Genomic DNA, 16,312 nt, shown 5'->3' with positions numbered 1-16,312 from the left:
AATGTATAATTTTCTTTTAATATAATATATATAATAAAATAATAAATCAGCCTTCCGAAACATGGAGTCAAGATTCTCATCTCCTCTCTCGTCCTGGGACCCCTGCGAACACCACCACACCAGGTGCTGTCATTCAGGGATTTACAGCTGTCACTCTTCTGGCTCAGCAGAAAATCAGGGGACAGGAGATGGATTGCAATGATTGTCCTGATTCAGGAGAAAATGTTGGTGGATATTACCATCAACATATGCCGGTTTTGGCTTTCATTTAGATTAAGTATTTGGCAAAAATCCTCTGCTTTGAAGGTGGTGAGGCACTGGAACAGGCTGCCCAGAGAAGTTGTGGATCCCCCATCCCTGGAAGTGTTCAAGGTTGAGTGGGGCCCTGATCTAATGGAAGGTGACCCTGCCCATGGCATGGGTGGTCAGAACTAGATGATCTTAAAGGTCCCCTTAAACACAAGCCACTCTATGATTCTCTGCCCCTCTTGCATGAAGCCTCAGTTGTGTATCACATAATTCAAAAGGCCGGGGAATGAACTTGTGCCTTTGTGAAGCTTTGAGAGCCAGATGTAGGAGCCATGGATCTAACAGAGGTTCCTCACCTGCTGCCACTCACGTGGCCCTGGGCCATCCCTTGGAGATGTTTTTCTAGTTGGATGTTAGGAAAAAAATGCTCAGTCACGCATGAGGATTTGCAGGCTCTTAGTTCCCATATTCAGTTTCTGTCCTTAGGGTTTATTTAAAGCTTCTTTGGTGCAAATGAAATTGATTTTTGTCTTGTCCTCAGTGGACACAAATTTGCAGGGATCTATTAATAGATGCTCTCCCCATGCAGTGTGCTGTGGATGCTGGGTTGCTACTGGCTCATGGACAGCTATGTTTCACCTCTTGCATGCCTCTTTCACACCAAATTGGACTTTCTTGTCTCAGATGCCAAATTTATTCCTCAATTTTGATTTAAGTCCTCATTTACCCTCATCTCTTTTCAAGCTGTTTCTGTTTATACTTACTGGGTGCATTTTTTTTTTGTTTTGTTTCTTTAATGCATCTCTCTGTAGTTGTATTTTGCAGGTCAGTGATCTCTCAGAGGCCTTAATCTTTTTCCATCACTTTTTTTTTTGCAGCTTCTGCTGCTTTTGTTCCCAAGCACCCACCTCAGCAGTCCTCCAGTGCTGGGCCCCTCTCACTGCCATCATGTTGGCATGGCTTCACCAGTCTGTGTAGAAACGGGCTGGAAATGAGTGACAGTGTCCATTTCTGTCCAGATAAGTATCTCATACTTTGTGAAGGTTTTTATTTTGTGAATTTTTATAAGATTTATTGTTAATGGATAGCAAATAAAAATTGCAATAGTTGTTCTTTTCAACACCAGTTCTACCATCTTCCTGGTTTCTAACCCCTTGGTCTTTCTGAAACCATGTGCAGGGTCTTTTCTGTCACACATATAGGATGTGTGTGGTTTACATATATGTGTATACTCTTAATTAAATATGCTACTGTATATTGTTGATAACTTACCCACTGTGATTCTTTCTGCTTTTAAATAATAACTTTAATTAAAAAACCCCAAATAAATAAAGCTTAAGCTTTAAGAAACCTCATCTGAGGTGGTAGTTTAGGATAATTAAAAAATGGTTTAGACAACCATTTTTATGTTGTCAAAAAGTTTTAGTTAAGTATTTCTTGACAAGTGTGTCATTTCAATGGAACCACAGTAAAACAACACCTTGAGATTACAGTGTTCCTGGTATGATTATTCTGTTGGACTTGTGTAAGAGCAGAGAGAGGCAGGGATTGCTGTCACTGCAGTCTGACCACCCCTGCCTCACCTGGAAGGTGACACAAAGAACAGTGGTTATGATGTTTTGTCAGAAATTACACCCAGCATGTCTTTTATCCTGGCAACAGCTGAAGTGTTCTGAGAGTTGCTGAATACCTGGTAGCTATGGGTAGAAGCAGAGGTGGGGCTCAGGAGTTTAAGTAAAGTACCCTCTCTCCAGAGGACCTCAAGCCTTAAAATGTCAATCCCAAATTTTGAGCAGCCTCTTCAGTTTCCTGATTCTCCTTAACAGAACAAGCCTCTCCTTGGAGCTGGAGTGGGTTGACTCAGTCTGAGGCCTGACTGGATGTGCCTGATGCAGCTGAGGCATTTTGTGCCGTGTAAGCTCAGCTAAAGTTGCAGAGTAAATGTTTTCTTGCAATTAATGTGTATTTCCAGCTTATTTTATTTTTACCCCAATAAGAGAAAGGGCTGCCCTTGGGACTGACCGGAGCCCATCCCTGCTCTGTGAAACTTCCAATGTAGACTCCACAAAGAAGTGGAGGAAATAAAATGTTGGCTCCACCTGTGGAGGGGGACTGTGTTAGACACACTGGCTGTCAGTGCAGAACTGTTTCTCCTCAGGAGCTCTCAGTGAGGGTGGTTTTTATTGGAAGTGATGCAAATCTGCACACACTGCTCATTTCCTGCTTCAGCAGTTGAATTGTTCTGCAGTGGATTTAATTGCATTACTTCCTCCTAGCTTCTTACTGCTACCCTGCAGTCAGCTGGCTCACAGCTGAAGAATCCTTTATTCCTACTATGTGTGTGTCACTGTTCCAGTCAGCTGCAGAGGATGCACATGGGCTGCTCCTCCAGAAATATTTGTGTTGTAAATGCATGAAATTGGGTATAAATCTGATGGACTGGTGCACTCTGCATTTCCACATGGTTCTGTTCTAAGGTTCTGTACTTAACAGCTCTCTTGTGAGAAAAGCAGCCTGTATTCCCTTAATTCCCAGAGCCACAACTGATGCTGTTCTTGAGATGTGTTGCACAGTTATTACTTGCATAAGTAACATGCATCTGTCTTTGCAGCTTTTGGGTCTTAATTACTCATTGGAGCTTGTAATAGAGCCAGGAATTCACCCTGCATTTTGTGAGGTCTTTGGTTTTTGGGCCTCATGAGGGACATGGGTAGGTAAAGCAATGGCAGAGATGACATAAAATAACAATGAGCACTTGGTTCTTTCAAGGCACGTTAAAGCTGTCTCTTGAGCCAGACAAGCTGTCTCTAGAGCTTGTAAACAAACTAGCTATCTTTGTGTCCATGTTTTGGCTTCCATTGTCATCACCCTCCCTGAGTATTCCAGTGGGATGCCTTCTGTGAGGACGCTGAGGCACTGGAATAGGTTGCCCAGAGAAGCTGGGAATGCTTCCTCAGTGGAAGTGTTCAAGGCTGGGTGGGATGGAGCTCTGAGCAGCCTGGTCTAATGAAAGGTGTCCCTGAGCATGGAAGGGGGACTGGAACAACATGGTCTTCAAGGTCCCTTCCAACCCAAACCAGTGTGTGGTTCCATGATCTTGGCATGCTTGGTGGAGGAGGTTGATGACATTACTGTAACAATGAACAAAATAGTTCAGTGCTATTAATGTAACAGAGGCACTCTGAATTCCCAGGTAACAATGGAGAGTGGATATTAAGTGGCAGTTAAGTAACACTGCTTAACAGAATCTTTCACAAAAATGAGCCCCCCCTGTTTAGCACCACTATGTAGTGACAAGGCATTACTCTACAAACAAGTGCACAATATGGCTGCAGCAAGTAAGACAAATTCTATTTTAGATTTTTTTCAAAGCTTAATGATGGTACTTTATATTTACAAATCAAATCATTCAGCTTACTATATGGTGTCCAACTAATCTGGCACAGTACTGAACATACCCTAAAAATGTCTGTCAGCAGTCTCAAGGACCTGCTACAGTAAGTCTAAGATGTAATGAGACAGAACGGAATTAGTTTAAGTAATAAATGTTTAATCAAAGAATTTTACATATTATTAACAGCATTCATTTGGCCAAACATCTACATGGTTGTAGTATCCTACCTGTATATAAAGTGGGAATGTATCAAGTATAGACTATGAAAGTGCAAATAACAATTCAAGGTTAGAGTAATTTTTTTACATTATAAAATTAACAGGTTTACAAAATAGTCTTGCCAAACTTTTATTTTTGAATTGTAAAGTCAATGACTATGGTGTTAAAATAAGTACCAAGAAAATACAAATTTAATAGTCTAATTTCATGCTCATAAGAGTAACACGGAAACAATGGATTTACTGCACAACCTAACCAAATTACATAAAACCAGAACCCACAAACTTCACTATCTTCACAGAGAGCACTCTTACATATCTTACTGCAACTTTGCGAGACATCTCAATGCAATACACAATCTTTTTGTGAGAATCTTTCTATTCAGAAATTACCATTCAAGGAAGATATGTGAGTTGAACAACTTTCAGACCAATTCATGATGACAGCTCATGAAGGACCATTTCAGTTGAAGGACTTTATACCTACAGGTATTTTTCAAAGGCTCAATATTATGTCAGGAGTAGGGTGGCTAGAGGAAAAGTTGGAAAATTATTTAGACTATTCTAATTCATTCTCTCTAAAGATGCTTGAAAATGGACAAGGTTTTTATGGGGTAAGGGTAAAATATTCTTATTTCATTTTTTACTAATATGAACCTTGTAACTGCAAGGTTCCAAAGCTGGATTTGCATGAATTAGTTACCAAAACACTCACTTGAACTCACAGTAATCAATACATAAACTTTGCTATCATGACACTTGCCTATACACACTCAGTAGTAATAAACTTTTATATCATATCAACAAATCTCTGGTAACAGTTAAGTAAAACTTAAAATGGAGTGTATGTAATTTGCTCATGTTATGAAAAGTTTTGATTATATGTAATTAAAACAGCCATTTGAACAACTTATTCTAGTTGTAATTACATACTGTACCATTGTATCTTACTAACTGTAGATTGATGCTTTTAAGCAAATCTAAAACCAGTATTTTTGTTTTTCACGGTACAACAACTAGGAAAAGGTTTTTTTGTGGTTTTTTAAATTTTATTTTTTTTTCTTACACTAAACAGTAATCACACAGCAAATGAATATTGTGCAATTGAACAAATACCTAGTAGTGTTTTGTATATGCAAAAACACTGACTGAACGTTTAGTTATTTACTGTAAAGGCAAGGCCATGGGTGGTTTTATGGAGGTCTTTGCAATTAATAGCATAGTTACTCCAGAACAAACACTGAATTTGAATTACTTGTTTAACTGTGGCAACTATCCAGTTGGGTTAGGCAAAGGCACCGTAACATGTTGAGCAGGATGTGTTATCTTTTAATTGTGGGACTGAATAATATATGAAAATTCTGTATTCCTATATTTTTATAAAATGTTACCATTAAAAGTAATTGCACTATTAGTGCATAAAATGCTTTGTAGAATTATGAAAACAAAGAACTATGATTGCACTTCCATTAAAGTGTCTCTTAAAATACAGCATAGCTGTTGCTAACTCACTGTATTTTAATATTTAAAATAACTGTTTAACAGCAGCATTAGGTTTTATTAACTTAAGATACAGGCTACATTTAATTAAATGCAGTCACCGTGGCAACATATGCCAGTTAAATTTGGAGACACAATGCTACCCAGTGGTTTCTTCCATTGCTAAGAATTGTGGGATTAGTTGGATAGGGTAACACTGCACTGTTTCATTAGGCTACTGCCAGTTAACTTTTCACAGTTTGGCACATTTGGACTGTAAATAGACATGAAAAAATCTTTGATTTTAAAGGGAAAGAATATCCCCTAAAACTTGTTCCTGGAGCAGTACTACAGAGAAGCATTAAATACCTCCGTTCACACTGCTAACAAAAATGAAAAATGACTAAGGAAAAGTTATGGAAAACAAAACCAAAATGCAAATGAACTGCTAGATGTTATTTTGGTGAAATTATGAGTTCTAAAAAATGGAATAACTATTTCTTAGGAAAACCAAACAAAATAATCAGTGTAAGCCTTTAATCCATACTTTCAAGTTAAGGATCATCAACCTAAGGCTAAACAGATGCTGCATTGTATTAGGAATGTGGAATACAACCTACTTATTCCTTTCTCTTGAGAGCAAAAAGGCAAATACTACCTAATTAAATGCAAAGGATATTCCTTGAAAGGTTCACATCATTATGAAGAACTGCAACTCAAGAGAACTCCTAAATATCCGTTGTTACGTCAGTGGTTACAACTGAGCTGCAATTATGTGGATCAAAGCCTCCATAATGCTTACTCCACATACTGTACCATCTGTCACTGCCATTCTTTCACTCCAGATTTAGTTTTTATTCATACCAGATGCACGTGTTCAGTCCATTCACTTGAGGTTTGAGGAGTCTGACTTGAACTATCTCCTGAATTATCTAGGGTGCTGGTTACCTCCCTGTTATTATCACCAATTTGTGATACTGTTTCTCTTGGAATAATGTTTTCTTCAGAAGTGCTTTCCTCTGTTTGGGTTCCTCTGCCTTCATTTTTGAGTGCATCCTCAAACAGTGCATGCTCTTCCTGAGGCTCCAGCCCTGTGTCTGTAAGATTTGGTTGCCCTGCTGACCCATCTTCAGTGCTGGGCTGCTGTGACTCCTCATCTGTTTCTGTACTTGTTGAGGGGATCAGGGCAATACTCTGTGGGTTCATGTCATGAAACCAGGCCATAATATTTCCAAGCAGATTTTCATTGGTATTGGGATCTTGACTGCTGGAATCAGCATCGCTTGAAGTTGAATATAATCCACTTCTTGTCTCGCTGCAGGGGTGGGAGTGAAGACGATCGGCTGAGAAGGGATCATTGCCTGCACCCAGTCTCATCAGACTGTCACCAAGTTCTAGCAGCTCAGAGCTGCTCAAAGCACCCCTTGGGTTGTCTATACTGATGGGAGCAGAGTCCAGTCTTGTAGGCAAAGAGGTACCTATTGCTCCTAAAGATGCCTCATTATTTAGAAAGTCTCTAGTTTCTTCATCTACGGCCAAGCCAGATTCTTGTAATGACAGCTGAATAGCTAGCAGGATGTTTGGGTCATCTTCATCCAGAGAACTCAGAGCCTGTGGAAATACAAAAGGATGCTCTCAGAATAAAACTTGCATCTTGTTACATATTTTAGATGAAAAGCAATTTTGTCTCAAATCTGAAATTCATTCATTATTCCTACATGTCCTTTATCAGAATAAATTTTTATCAACAGTGCTGACAACACAATTTAAAAAGTAACTATTGTTATGTCAGTGATTGTTTAGCAATTCTTACCATTGTGAATGTATAATTTATTGTCCTAGATTCTCCCTTTCTCCTTGAAGAATTAAGAAAATTTGCAGAGACACAATGACACAGAGAGGCAGAGCAGAGGAGAGCAAGCAAAGCAGAGAGAATGGAAAAGAGATTAGGGGAGATACCTGAAGAGAATCCTGGTTTTCAGAGCGACTGACAGGGGTATAGTCATGAAGCGAAGAGCTGTGCAGAATACCCATAGAAGCTGAACTCACCATGGAGGTGCCATGTCTTCTACTGCTGCCACCTTCCTGAGTGTCTGTTTGGGCAACCAAAACAAAAGTGGTTGAAGAACCAGTGAGGAAGCCTCCTCTGCTATGATTTACTGACAGAATCTCTTACTTCCTTTTGGATTCCAGTTGTGTAATTTTATTCCTTTATTCACTCTGAATGAAAGAATCCAAACCACTCCTTCCCATCAGCTCTTACACAGTGGTGAAACTCCAATCCCACTGTTTTAGGAGTGACTGCCTGGCTCATTTGTCCTGCCTTCAATACTCTTCTCTATGAAAGCATGGGCTATGCCATTGGGAGCATGGGCAGAAGGGACAAAGTGCTTCTAAGGCATGTACATGATTTATGGAAAGGCCTGAAAATTACTGCCTGTGGACACAAATACAGGATGCACTTACAGATGGATTGCAAATCACATTTGCCCAATTCTCTGTTCAAAGACAAAACCTCAGCTATAATGTTAACATTATAATAATCTTTACTGTAACACTGCAGCACAATTAAGAGTAGAGTTGTTAGGGAATACTTCAGCAATTACTGACATTGCTGTTTTCTTAAAAGCCACAAAAAATAGAAGATGGTGCTTCCAGAAAAAACTGCTCTGTAATAGAAATAAATGTAGATCTCTTGACTTTGGAAAATGGAATTTTCGACTCCAAAACTCAAAATGTGATAGACTGAAATAAAATAATCTCTCGCATGCTTTAAAAGTGTGCACTTAGCCATCACTACTATATCCAAGTGTTCAGTCAAAATCTAGTCCTTCAGCTAACAAAATAGTTTTGCATTTTATTTGTAATAGGGAAGAACCAAAGTTCACCAAAATTTTGATTACTTTTTCTAAAATAGAGGATGCATGTGATCCTTTCTCCTCAATAAAGGATCTCTCTTCTTGGTTTTAAAGAACAAGCTAAGTGTTAAGTTCCTGAGACACAGCAATTTGTGCAGCATGGCTGAGAGACTGAGCACACAGACTGGCAGCTCTGCAGAAACAGTGCCACAGTATGAGTTGGGTTCAAGCTATTTCTGGACCTGTGCTAAGGTTCTGGCAGAACTGAGCCAGCCCAGACAGCCAAGTCACAGAGAGACCTTAAAGGACGGCACTACCAGCCCTCAGAAGAGCAGCACTCTGCAAGTCACAGTCAGGCCAATTTCTTTCCCGGCTGCGTTTGCCAAAACAGCTTCTGGGCAGAGTTTTGGAATCCAACCTTAGGACGCTCTTCCACAGGCCTGTAGCCTCTACATTCTATGCACAACTGGTTCTTTTCATTGCTATAGAGGACTTGTGTATGAATGAGTGACCTTCAGAATTTCTTCAGAAAAGCAAACCTGTGCTGGACAGCTGAGAAGTTGTTAGTGGGAAGATCAATGAATTTCTCTTTTAGAACAGCAGCAGCCACAGTGAAGTCAACAACACTTCTAAGATCACATAAAAAAACTGCAGAGACAAGCCTTTATGTTGTACCCTGGAAAATACAGCAATGTATTTGAAACTTCTTTAAAGTGTATCCACAGAAGAACAAGCCCTGTTGAGGTCACTACCAGTGCTTTCTGAAGCAGGAAGAGCAAGGAGCCAGCCCAGAGGGCCGTACCTAAGGTACTCTCACTGGGGTCCTCGGGGTCGGGAGTGTTACTCAGCAGACTGTGCATGTCCCCGCGCCGGCGCTGCCTGTGCCTCCTCCGATACTGAAATTCAGCATATTCCTGCATAAACCAAAGGTTACAAAACACAGGGCAGCATGCAGCACTATTTTTCTGAGTAACAAGCAGCACATTTTTATAAAAAATGTGTGATTTTATATGCTTATTATAAAATCACCCGCTTTCAGAAAAATGAATTGCAAGTTGTATCATGCGACGCTTAACATAAATAACAAAAAAATCCAAGGTAATCCTAGATCTATAAAACAACGAATTAGCAAAAAAAAAAAAACTTACATGTACTACCAACATTTTAATACTTGCAATCTCCTTTTTCACCAATTCCAGGAACACATTTCTTGTTTAAATCTCTGATGCCAAACTTTATATCTGCACCTATTGACATACTTTTTAATAAATGTACACTCACTGATTTTAGAACATAAAAACAACTGATGTGAATTAGACCAATAGATTATCTCAGAATCTCTGCTGCCAGCAATTGGCAGTAGAAAAGAACCTTGAAAAGACAACAGAAAGCTGTTAGACATACGCTGGAACTTGATATATTTCTCTGAGCCTCCAGGACACTATGGCTCCAGAACATCTTAAGCCATATCTGACACTCTTCCACTGGTCACTCTATAATGGATTTTTATTCCATGGATTTTTTTATTTTTACTACAAATCTCCTCTACTTTTGCTTAACTTGAGCTGCTAATGAGCCATACCATATGTATCTGAACTCCCACAGCCTGTATTTTCTCATATTGTGTGTGCTTAGACATTTCATATAGCATTTACATTTATTGGAAAAGACTCTTGACCACATCAAGCTAACATCCCAAGGGCTAATTATCTTAATACTTGGATCAATTTGCATATCTTTCCTCATATGAAGGAACTAGTTCTCTGCTTGAAAGCAAATTTCCAGGTATCTTTTCTGGTATGTCCAGCTGACACTGAACCTGTGTAGGCAGCACTTTGTGTAATTTCAGTTATTCCTACACACAAGGCAATAAAACTGTGCACACAGGTACTCGCTCTTCTCTTCAAAAGAATATTGCTCTTTATTTCTGTGAGCTCCAAGTTGGGAAATCTGTAATCCAAAGGATTCATTTGGACAAATGAATTGGTAAAGATAACAGTACCATTAGTTTTCCTTTCCTATATTAACTCTTTAACATCTGAAGTACCTAAAACTTAAATCCAGAAGTGCTATTTCTCTTACACAATGTCCCTATTAATGTAGATGGTATTAGGAGAGTATGTTTTCTTCCATGAACTTTCTCAGACCAAGTGCTTACTCATAATGACATATGCAAGACAAAAGGAATAGTCACAAAATCATGGGTGTGGGCAGATTTTTATCCATGGAAGCTGTGAGAACATCAAAAAGTAGCTTTATTGGACCAGACAAAAGGTCCATTTAGCCCAATATTCTATCTTCAACAGCAGTTAGTACTATATGCTTGTTAGTCTAATGGAACACCATAAAGAAACAAAGCAAGCATGAGGTGATTCTTCTCTAAAGTGTTCTTCCAGCTTTTAGGGATCTCAGGGATTTTCTAAATGCAAGGCAGAGCCTCAAACAACAGAAAATCAAACCTTGATGTAGAATAATATAACTGAATTATTAAAAAATATATATAATTTTATCACTCTGAATCAGAAAAGGAATCATGGGAAGTGATCATTGAACACTAAGATTTATTCATCATACCAGATCTTAGTTCTCATTTGTTTGCAATAAATACAGTTCTATGTAAAATACTTTGCAGTGAAATTCACTAAAATAAACAAAGATGACCATTATTAATTCTATAAAATTCCTTTAGCATAGGTGGTTGCAAGTATTTGTGATAGCTACATAGCAAAGAAACCAACTTGCATCACACAGTGCCACATTTAGGCAAATCATAGAAACTCATAAGCAGATCATCTAAGCACAGCTGCAATTGCACCTCCTGCTAAACAGCTTTTCAACACATTTCTTACCAGCTTCTTCTCATAGCCAGTTCCACTGTCATCAGTAACATCACAATCAATCATACAGTAACATCACAACGAGTTTGATGTTGTCAGATGTGGGATTATTTAAAAAAAACTAAAGGAAGGAACTGGACAGGAGAAGCAGCTGATTTTTTGTAGAGAAGCGAGCCATGTTCTCACCAGCATGATGCTCACCAACAATAGCAAAGGAAATATATGGAAAAAAGTACATGGAATTTTCTAGGATGTTTAACAATGACTAGCTAGAAAGAAAACAGCAAACAAGGAAATGTTGAAATGAAGTTTCCTTCCTGACTGAATGCTTTAATCTAATGTTCTCAAAACATTAACTAAAAATTAAGATGATAAAGGAAATCTTTATAGGAAGCTTCTCATTTTTTAGAGCAGAGTCTCAAAAACTACTTACTCCTTCCCATATACAGATCATAGAATATAAGTTAAAAAATTATAATTTTAATTCTTGGTAAAGTAGCAGAAATTAATGTCACTTGAGTATGCAATTTCCATCCTGCTTTAATACCTAACAATAAAAATAAATATTTGAAGTATTTAACAATATTTAGGAGTATGACTGCATGTTTTTGTTGGGATTTTGACAGAGGATGGAAATTTCATAAACTTTTTGTCAAATTCTGCTGAACTGATATTGCATTCAAAAGTAATCTACATAATTTCATACATTTATTACTTTAAGGCTCTCCAGCACACAAACAGCAGTTTATAATCAATTTTAAAACTGCTTTTGTACTTGGAAAATGAATGTGAAATATCTAAGGTTGCCTAATGCCACCTTAGATAACTACATCCATGTCAGAGGCATTATTTATAGTCATTGCACAATTAATTACATATATATTTCCTTCTATTGTAAAATAAATGAAATGGAAACTTAACCAACTTGAAATGCTTTGACTCAAGATAAAGAAGCTCTTCATGCAGATTGTGATCATACCTGTGTTTCTAGCAAATGCAGAACTAAGTTAAAAAATTAAAAAGAAATAGTTTACCTCAGGGGATGCAAATCCTAAATACTCCCAATCCCATGTTCCACCAGCAAAGCTATAAAATGGAAAGATACACCATCAAATTTAGAAATAGAACAAATATGATAACCCTTCAGAGCTTCAAAACCTATTGAAATCTGAAAACTAGGGCAACTGTAGCTCTCTAAACTTAACAAGTCTGCCCCCTTAATTCTTAACTCAAAATTAATTTTGAAAGCCCTACAGAGTTAAGTTGTTGACTATTCCAAAACTGCCTGATATGTTTAGAAAATACTTAGGAGATTTTTGTAGCGTACCAGGCATTTAGTGACAGTCTTGATGGGAAAAATAAAATGGAAGCCATGACATCTAATCATTAATATATCACAAATGGGGAAGCAATTTAGGTTGCAACACACATAGCAGTGATCCTCAAAAAGAAAAATATGTTTTTCCCCAAAGGCTGTAATTCCACAAGGATGAGAGGCCCAAGAAAGCGTCACTATCACAGTGATTTACAACCACCACACTCAGCATCCACTCCTAGTCAGAGAACAGCAGTGGATTCCCCCTCTTTGTCAGCTGCCAAAGGAACATTTGCTGCCTTGTGCAGCGCTCTGGGAGGATCACCTGCGCCTGGGTGCCTCTGGGGAGTCTGCAGGAGCGACGCCGCGGGCCACCGAGGCCAGGAACTCCTGGCGCTTCTGCTGCACCAGGCACGCGGCGCGGATGATTTTATGGCGCGGTGTCCGAAGGTACGGCCGGTTCACTTTCTGTGCAAGGTCTTCAGTGACCATTTCTAGGTCTGTCTGCAAGAGTTCATGATACAGAAAAAAACAGTTTTACTGAGGGGAATGATATCCATTTTCCTGAAAACACCTGATGAAACACCAAAATACCCCAAAATACCTGTCCCCTAGCCTATGCTTTTACATTCTGTCCCCCAGCTTGGAGCAGGATTTCCCTGCACTCTGAAATACTGAGTATCTTCAAGGGACCCAAGGGACAGGAAAGGAGGCAGCAGTCCCAGGTACTCCCCCAGTTTTGCCTCCTCCCAGATGTCAAGCACATCAGAAGAGAAAGAAAGAAAAGAGAAGCTAGAGAAGGAGATGAAGACTGAAGCTAAAATGTTACCCTCAGAAAGCAGATTAACAGGAAATTTTCTTACTTTCTCCTTCCATCTGTCCTTATCCTTTTCCTTTGCAAAGTGATATAAAAAAAATATGCTACTTTTTCTAACTTGGTTACAAATATAAAACAGCCATGTCAGTTTTATACTACAAAAATGGTAAAAAGACACTGATAACTAATATAAAAAAATAAAGTGCCATTAGGAAAGTAAAATATACCTATGTATTACCTGCATAAGTTCAAATATTTCTTTCTTTGTGCTTTTAGGCTCCAAAAAGAATCCATATGGATAAGAACACTTAAGAATGCGGCGAGTTTTTAGAAGCTCTTGCACTGCATCTTCAATGAATGTGGTATCAGGACAGCCTCCCTCAGCTGCAATATGAAACAAGCATTGGGAAAGTATTTTCCTGCTGATGTCAGCATTACTTTTGTGCATATCAGTTAAATATTTAGCAAGTAAAGAGCAGCAAGTTCTCAATAACTGCGCAGTGCTCTTAGGAAAAAGAAATAAACACAGAATATTAGCTTCTACCATACTAATGCTACTTCCTCCTTGAGGCTTTGGAATAGGTAAGATTTACTGTACATTTAACTTTCATCCAATGTTTACAAATTAGTACTGGAGGGATGACATCACACAGCAAACTTGATGTGAGCACTGTCCAAAAAAGAACAGTTTAGCCATAACTGTGTTGATGTGATTTCAAATCAAAGGCACAGATCACAGCAAATACTTACTTCCACTTAGAGCTCTACTCAACTGCTCCATCTTTTCTTTGGCTGTTTTTAGAAGGCGCTGTTCTAACTAGAAAAAGAAAATAAGTAAAAGAAAATAAAATAATTATTTTGGGATTATTAACCAGAAACAAACATCAGTAAAAATGGCTTGACCCACACCTGGTAGCTAAGTTCATGGTTCTTAAATCTTGTATAATAGTGCATAAATCTATCAAGCTCTTGAAATCTTCTATGCTTCTTTTCAGCCTGGAAAATAATGGAGAGACAAAAGAAACCAAAATAAGTCTTATCATTTAATACAACTATCACCATTAAATATAATTAAATAGTGAACTGTTTCTATTGAGACTATATGTAAAGTATTGTGCACAGTGTGTAGTGCCATGTAAGTAAAGACACAAAATTAATTTTTGAAATTCACAATGCTGCAAATACTGCAGCCAAAGAACTGATACACTGACAGTCCCTGCTATTTAAAGCAACTTTCCAAAAGCCAAAATTAAGGCATGTCTTCTGTAGTGCACAGCAGCTAATTGCAGGACCAGCATGCTCATTTCACAAAAGGAAACCATGTCACAGAGAAGTAAAATGGAACATTGGTGGATGCATAAGATTTCTGCTTTTGACTTTGTTAACAACCACAAGTGTAGTGTAGCACAATAAGTAGTGCTTTCTTTCTGTCTCTTTGATATGTTTAAGGTTGTATTTTTCCATTTAGAAGTCTGGTTTGGAAAAATTTTGATTACACTTATCCTGAATGGAGAATTGCAACCTTAGTGCTATTTTTCAAATACACAAATTCATTTGTTACCTCTACTGTCATCTCCTTGGACTGCTCCTCCACATGCTGGATGACCTCATAGCGAGTGCATCTGTAGTAGCCCCCAGTGGAAGAGCTGTGCTTCTTCCATTCTTCTAAGCATATCCAGCAAAAGTCATATTTGCACTTCAGAACAAAACAGGAAAAAGGAAAGGAAAAAATATAAGTTGAAATGTCTTAGATTTGTAGTTAGGCATCATCATTCCTCTATGGACAACTTAATTAACAGCATTCTGAGCATAAAAATATTTTGGAGAGCGTCCTTCCTATTTTACTTAGTCAGGAGATCTGTTTATCAAACCATATCAAACCATGTCAGTCATCATTTTTGTTCCTTGGATCATTAGACTCTGTTGGATCTACATGTTAAGTTTTAAGCAGAGGAAATAAACCAAATGCTAAATACAACTGATCAGGCCTGGGTTTTTTTTTTTTGGTTTTTTTTTGTTATTGTTAGAAAACCAGTCCCATTTCTTTAAATAACACAGAAACTATTCATGAGAAATAATGAATTTTTTTTCCTTAATATTGCTTAAAAAACCATGATTATTGATGTTTTGTCATGTGGTGCTTCTGACACAAAATATTAATAACAACTACTAAAGCAAGAGAGAAGAAGTCTGAACATAAACTTCGATGACTGATTGCTTCCAGATGAGCACTGACTGAGTAAAGTGCCTTCAAAATAGGTAAAACCTTACAAGGAAGTGTAAAGTGACTTGTTCATGCTTCTCTGCATCAGAGAAGATCCAACTGTGTTAAATTTGTCAATTCAGCAGCAAGTGTTCAGCTAGGTAATTTAAAAATAACTGGAAGCTATTTATGGACAGATAAGCAAAAGACTTCACAATTTGGTGAACCATGTTTATCTGTCTTATAGATGAGGAGAGAAAATTTACATTAATTAATATTAAGCCTTAAGTATTATTAGTGGCATTTGATAAATTAAATTACATTTCTTATCTCTTTGGTAAGTTTAACCTTTCCAGGAATACCTACTTCATACCAGATGAGTTTGTCTGTAGTTATTTCATACAATCACTTACATATATTACAGGAAGGAATGAAATCCAATTCTTGCACTGTACTTTTACTAATTTTGTCTCAAAAATCAGTAGTGCTGATTTGCTTCTAAAAAGCAATGAAGACTAGAATATTTCTTCTTCTTGTTGTGTGTGGTATTCACATAATTCTCTGAACAGAGAGAGAGACATAATTCTCTCTCCCAGGATTTTCCTGGGAAGCTGTGAGATGCTGTGAGAAAGCTCAGAGAAGAAGATAAACAATTCTTATCTTTACTTGCTGCATCTGTTGTTTGGCCCATGTGGAATGGAGATTGTTTACCAAAAGGGATTTCTTAATTGCAGACTGGTGATGGTGGTTTTGATTGATTGATCAATTATGTCAAAGCTGTGTTGTGACTGTCTGAAAGGGTCACAGGTTTTTAGTTTATTATTAGCATAGTATAATATTAGTATGTAGTGCAATATAATACAGTACAGCTTAATAAAGCATTTGTTCAGCCTTCTGAAATCAGGGAGTCAATGCATGTTACTCTCCCATCAGGGGTCTGCT

The 16,312-nt window shown here is 38.0% G+C and overlaps 1 protein-coding gene across 4 annotated transcripts in view; it reads right to left on the bottom strand.

Moving 5' to 3' along the window:
• Positions 1-3,778: 3,778 nt before the first annotated feature.
• ANKIB1 (ankyrin repeat and IBR domain containing 1) overlaps positions 3,779-16,312 on the bottom strand; it is an 88,388-nt gene continuing 75,854 nt past the window's right edge. For 2 of the 4 annotated variants that reach the window (XM_063151200.1, XM_063151209.1), the window contains exons 12-20: positions 14,729-14,863; positions 14,077-14,163; positions 13,918-13,984; positions 13,406-13,551; positions 12,676-12,854; positions 12,070-12,121; positions 9,001-9,112; positions 7,300-7,433; positions 3,779-6,951 (exon numbers count right to left, since the gene is read on the bottom strand). In XM_063151200.1, coding sequence (XP_063007270.1) covers positions 6,199-6,951; positions 7,300-7,433; positions 9,001-9,112; positions 12,070-12,121; positions 12,676-12,854; positions 13,406-13,551; positions 13,918-13,984; positions 14,077-14,163; positions 14,729-14,863 — 1,665 coding nt within the window. In that variant the 3' untranslated portion in view covers positions 3,779-6,198. The remainder of the gene's footprint in view (positions 6,952-7,299; positions 7,434-9,000; positions 9,113-12,069; positions 12,122-12,675; positions 12,855-13,405; positions 13,552-13,917; positions 13,985-14,076; positions 14,164-14,728; positions 14,864-16,312) is intronic. The other 2 variants (XM_063151229.1, XM_063151220.1) reach the window with 2 other exon arrangements.

The sequence above is a fragment of the Melospiza melodia genome, chromosome 1 (assembly GCF_035770615.1).
Source record: "Melospiza melodia melodia isolate bMelMel2 chromosome 1, bMelMel2.pri, whole genome shotgun sequence".
Taxonomy (NCBI): Eukaryota; Metazoa; Chordata; class Aves; order Passeriformes; family Passerellidae; genus Melospiza; species Melospiza melodia.
This window is presented reverse-complemented; position numbering and strand designations above follow the sequence as displayed.